Source organism: Protobothrops mucrosquamatus, unplaced genomic scaffold (genome assembly GCF_001527695.2).
Source record: "Protobothrops mucrosquamatus isolate PMUCROS unplaced genomic scaffold, P.Mucros_1.0 scaffold2939, whole genome shotgun sequence".
NCBI lineage: Eukaryota > Metazoa > Chordata > Lepidosauria > Squamata > Viperidae > Protobothrops > Protobothrops mucrosquamatus.
The window spans coordinates 438,726-443,498 of record NW_015388962.1 but is presented as its reverse complement, the minus strand read 5'-3'; the positions used below and the strand labels follow the sequence as shown (position 1 = coordinate 443,498).

Below are 4,773 nucleotides of genomic sequence, written 5' to 3'. Positions count from 1 at the left end.
TTTATCTTTTTCTTAAAAATATTTTGAATATTCCACCATATCTTAATCCAAAATGCTTTAACTTCCCTACATGTCCACCAAATATGAAAATAAGTTGCATCTAAATTTCCACATCTCCAACACTTAGGTTGTAAGTTAGGATACATACAAGACAATAACTGTATATTTGTTTTAAAAGAGAGTTAAAGGAAGTTATAGATTTGTTAGATTAATAGTTGATTAATGTTAGTTAGATCATGATTATTTTATTGTTAATCCTGTGATTGGCTCTGGGAAGGGAGGGGGGGAGAGATGGAGGGTTGGGTTTGGGGGGAGAGGGGGATTTATATTGTAAAATTTTATAAAACTTTCAATAAAAAAAAAAAAGACAATTTTTGAGGATCCAGATGCCACCTATAAAACATTGAGACCCCGTTTTTTAAAAGTTTTCAAACAGGCTGCAATGGCCACACTGAGCCACTAGGTGGCAGCTGTGCAAATACTGGCAAGAGAGCTTCCAGGGCTAAGAGGAGTCTATCTGATCCTCGATTTTATCACTCTACGCCACCTTGAAGCCTCCGCTCCGGGACGTTACCTGCCTCGGACGTCCTTCCTCACCTGTTTCTCCAGCTGCTCTTCGTCGTCCTGCCAGCTTTCGCCGCAGACGGTCTGCAAATGCTCCAGTTTCCGTTTCTGCATCCGGCTGGGCAGGAAGAAGTTGAGAGGGAACGGAATCGCCTCCGCGTACCACTTCCGCGTGTGCTCCACGTAATTCTTCGCGTCCACCCAGAAGGTATGGATCTGCCGGGAGGGAGAATCCCAACAATATCCGTGAAAAAGCCGCCGCCTTGGTTTGGAAAGCCGAGCAGCGAAGTTTCTAGTCCTCAAGAGGGACAGGCTGTTGTAACTTCAAATGCTCGCTAAGCCAATGTTAAGCCGAGGACTAACAACAGCCCAGATCCAGGCCATCCCTCCGGTTCTCGAACCCAAGGCCGTGACCTCACTGTCTCCCCAAATTTCTTCTCTCCCCCCCCTCCAACTCACCAGCATTGGCAGGAGTTTCCGGTGCACCAGAGAGAGGAAGGCTAGAGTGTCGGCTGCTTGCAAGGCAGAGAGGTCGTAATCTGCATTAAATTGCTAAAACAGAAGGAGAGAGAGAGAGAGAAAAAAAGGAAGCGAGTTCTAACAGGAAGAAATCTAAAATTTAATTATCCTCATTGGACCAGATCAGTTGGGGGCAAAGAGGGCAGTAAAAAAGATGTAAAAAAAGATGCTGAGACTCTAGAAAGAGTGCAGAGAAGAGCAACCAAGAGGATCAGGGGACCGGAGGCTGAAACATATAAGGAACGGTTGCTGGAATTGGGGATGTCTAGTCTAATGAAGAGAAGGACTGTTTGGGGGTGGCATGATAGCTGCCTTCCAATATCTGAGGGGCTGCCCCAAAGAAAAGGGGGTCAACTTATTATCCAAAGCACCAGAAGGCAGGACAAGAAGCAACAATGGATGGAAACGAATCAAGGAGAGAAGCAACCTGGAACTAAGGAGAAACTTCCTGACAGTTAGAACAATGAACCAGTGGAACAGCTTGCCACCGGACGTTGTGGGTGCTCCATCCCTGGAGGTTTTTAAGAAGAGACTGGACAGCCATTTGTCTGAAGTGGGATATAGGGTCTCCTGCTTGAGCAGGGGGCTGGACTAGAAGACCTCCAAGCTCCCTTCCAGCTCTATTCAATTCAAACAGGCCGATCGCTCATACCTGCTTCCTAAAATGGGTGATGATTTCCTGCGTATCGGAAAAAACCCCGTTGGACGTCTTGAGGGCCGGGAGTGATCCTGCAAAGCAAAAAAAAAAAAAAAAGCAGAGGGGGGGGGGAAAGGGGGGGAAATGAGCATGAAGGAAAAGCCTGGAGAGACAAGGAGCCCCATTTAAGTACGCAGGCTGGCTTCTCTCCCTCTTGAGGGCTAGAAACCTGCGCTGCTTTCCAAGCAATTAAAATGGTGAGATTTCCTAACGGGAGGGTTTTCCTACCCCCTTACCTGCATTCCCCCCCCCCCCAAAAAAACACAAACTTACCTGAGGGGCTTCTCCATGGGTTGGTGATTTTGTGAACTTTGAGGGGCGCCCCTGTGAAACGAGCGTACGTCTGCAGGGAAAGAAAAGAAAAATAAGAGGAAAATTAATTAATGCATTTGGCAAGCCCGGCCATGAATAACATCCTGGATGTGATCGGGCTTCCCCAAAAGGCCTGAACGCCGCCAAATTTAAGAAAAAATTAATAATAATAATAGAATAGAAGCTGGAAGGGACCTTGGAGGTCTTCTAGACCAACCCGAGTAGTATAGTATAGTACAGTACAGTATAGTACAGTAAGTACAGTATATAGCAGTGTTTCTCAACCTTGACAATTTTAAGGCATGTGGACTATACTATACTATATAGTATAGTATAGTATAGTATAGTATAGTATAGTATAGTATAGTATAGTATAGTATAGTATAGTATAGTATAGTATAGTACAGTACAGTACAGTTAGCATAGTCTCTATTCTTTATTCTATTCTATATTTTTGTATACTATATTCTATTGTATACTTTATTCTATTCTATATTCTATATTTTCTATTCTATATTCTATATTGTATTTATATTCTATTGTATACTTTATTCTATTCTATACTCTATTCTCTATTCTTTATTCTTTGTATATTCTCTTCTATTCTATATTCTCTTCTATCTTCTATATTTTCTCTTCTATCTTCTATATTGTATTCTATATTTTATTGTGTACTATATTCTGTAATATGTACTATATTCTATATTCTCCTCTTATTCTCTTCTTAAATCCTGCTTTCAAACAAAGCAGCAAATCGTGTCTCTTCCTTTCCCCAGGAAGCAAGCAGGGGCTCGGCTCCCAGGACCCAGAGGGCGACCCTCTCCCCAATTTTCGGAGCCCCCCCCCATCCATGTCCTGCCTATAACCCGGCGCAGTTGCAACGCCCCCGCGGGCGCCCGCTTGGAGAAGAATGCAGCGCCTTGCGCTTTGCAAAAAAAAAAAAAAGCAAAAGCAAAAGCAAAACCCAATCCGGATTTTTGCAAAAAGCCCTCACCAAAACGGCCAGGCAATCGGGGTCCACGGTGGGCAGCCCCCACCCGCCGGCCCAGCAATACAACTCCATGGGCGCTGCCATCTTTGCACGCCTCTGCTAACCCGGAACAGCATCGCAAAGAGAGAGAGAGAGAGAGAGCAAAAGAGGAGTGACTCCGATTCCGAGCAATCCAGACTTTGGGGCTCTTCCGCCCCCGTCTGTCCCGGGGTTGCAAAAAAATAAATAAATAAAGCAATCCCGGTGGTTTTTTTTTTTTTTCTGCCCCCCCTTCCTCTCCTCCCCTCCCCAGTATTAGTAAAAAAAAAACAACACAAAACAACTCCAGTTGTTGAAGCACCCACAACAACTGATGAATTGTTTCTCCCTGTCAATAAAATGTTCTTAAGAGTTGGAGCAATGAACTGACAGTTGGAACAATGAATTGGAAGTTGGAACAATTAATGGGCAGTTGGAACAATTAATGGATATTTGGAACAAATTAATTGACAGTGGGAACAATTCATCGGTGGAACCCACAACTTCTCTCCAGAAGTTGTGGGTGCTCCAACACTGGAGGTTTTAAAGAAGAGATTGGACAACAAATTTGTATGGAATGGGATAGTATGGGGGCTGGACTAGAAGACCTCCAAGGTCCCTTCCATCTTTGTTATTCTGTTGTTATTCTGCTTGAGCAGGGGGCTGGACTAGAAGACCTCCAAGGTCCCTTCCAACTCTGTCGTTCTTCGGTTATCTTTCCGTTCGACCCCCTGTAGCCGTATCCTCGCCAGCTCTCTTGAAAATTTTACGGGATAGGCCGCGATCTTTCTGAAAGGGGAAAAAATGACCATGTTCGGAGGTCCCCGAGCGGAAGATGGCTTGGTCTGTGGGAACTGGCTCCCCTGCAAACCAGGACAGATGGCCCGGAGAATTCCATTCTGCGTTACATCATCGTCTGTTTCCTTGGCAAGCCATTCTTTCCGAGATGACCTCATTTGGAGCAGACCCCAGAAATACAGCCTGTCCCATCCCTTTTCGGCAGAAGGGCATATAATTTCTAAAAGATTACAGGGAGCATAAAAACCAGGCTACCTCCGTACATCCGGCCAGCGGATTGGATTCAATCGCCGGCTTCTGATTTTCCCCCAAAGTCCATCAATGAAGAAAAAAAATCCAGATTTCATGCCCAGGGGGGTAAAGTTCCTTTTAAAAACAGAAAAATGGGTCTGTGAAGGGAACCGAGTGCTTTCCTTCGGGCAAAGTGCAATTTTATTTTATTTCATGTTATGTTATGTTATTTTTTCTTCATCTTAACAATGACATCTCTGCAGTTTCGGATTCTCGAAGGGTGCTGTGGACTTTGATACCCAGAATCCCCCCCCAAATCATGGAGGGATTCTGGGAGTTGTAGTCCAATGCAGCCAGAAGGTCCCAAGTGACTGAGATTTTGAAAAACGGATTTTCAAAAGTTGCCGGGAATGCTAACACAACATTTTTTGCCAGGAGTGACAATAACACTCTTCTTCTTCTTCTTCTTCTTCTTCTTCTTCTTCTTCTTCTTCTTCTTCTTCTTCTTCTTCTTCTTCTTCTTCTTCTTCTTCTTCTTCTTCTTCTTCTTCTTCTTCTTCTTCTTCTTCTTCTTCTTCTTCTTCTTCTTCTTCTTCTTCTTCTTCTTCTTCTTCTTCTTCTTCTTCTTCTTCTTCTTCTTCTT

General features: G+C 44.1%; 1 protein-coding gene across 1 annotated transcript in view; it reads right to left on the bottom strand.

Annotated features, from left to right (window-relative positions):
• MTX1 (metaxin 1) overlaps nucleotides 1–3,188 on the bottom strand; it is a 6,491-nt gene extending 3,303 nt beyond the window's left edge. The window contains exons 1-5 of the mRNA XM_015826047.1: nucleotides 3,087–3,188; nucleotides 2,054–2,123; nucleotides 1,736–1,812; nucleotides 1,024–1,116; nucleotides 575–780 (exon numbers count right to left, since the gene is read on the bottom strand). Coding sequence (XP_015681533.1) covers nucleotides 575–780; nucleotides 1,024–1,116; nucleotides 1,736–1,812; nucleotides 2,054–2,123; nucleotides 3,087–3,167 — 527 coding nt within the window. The 5' untranslated portion in view covers nucleotides 3,168–3,188. The remainder of the gene's footprint in view (nucleotides 1–574; nucleotides 781–1,023; nucleotides 1,117–1,735; nucleotides 1,813–2,053; nucleotides 2,124–3,086) is intronic.
• Between the last annotated feature and the right edge of the window lie 1,585 nt (nucleotides 3,189–4,773).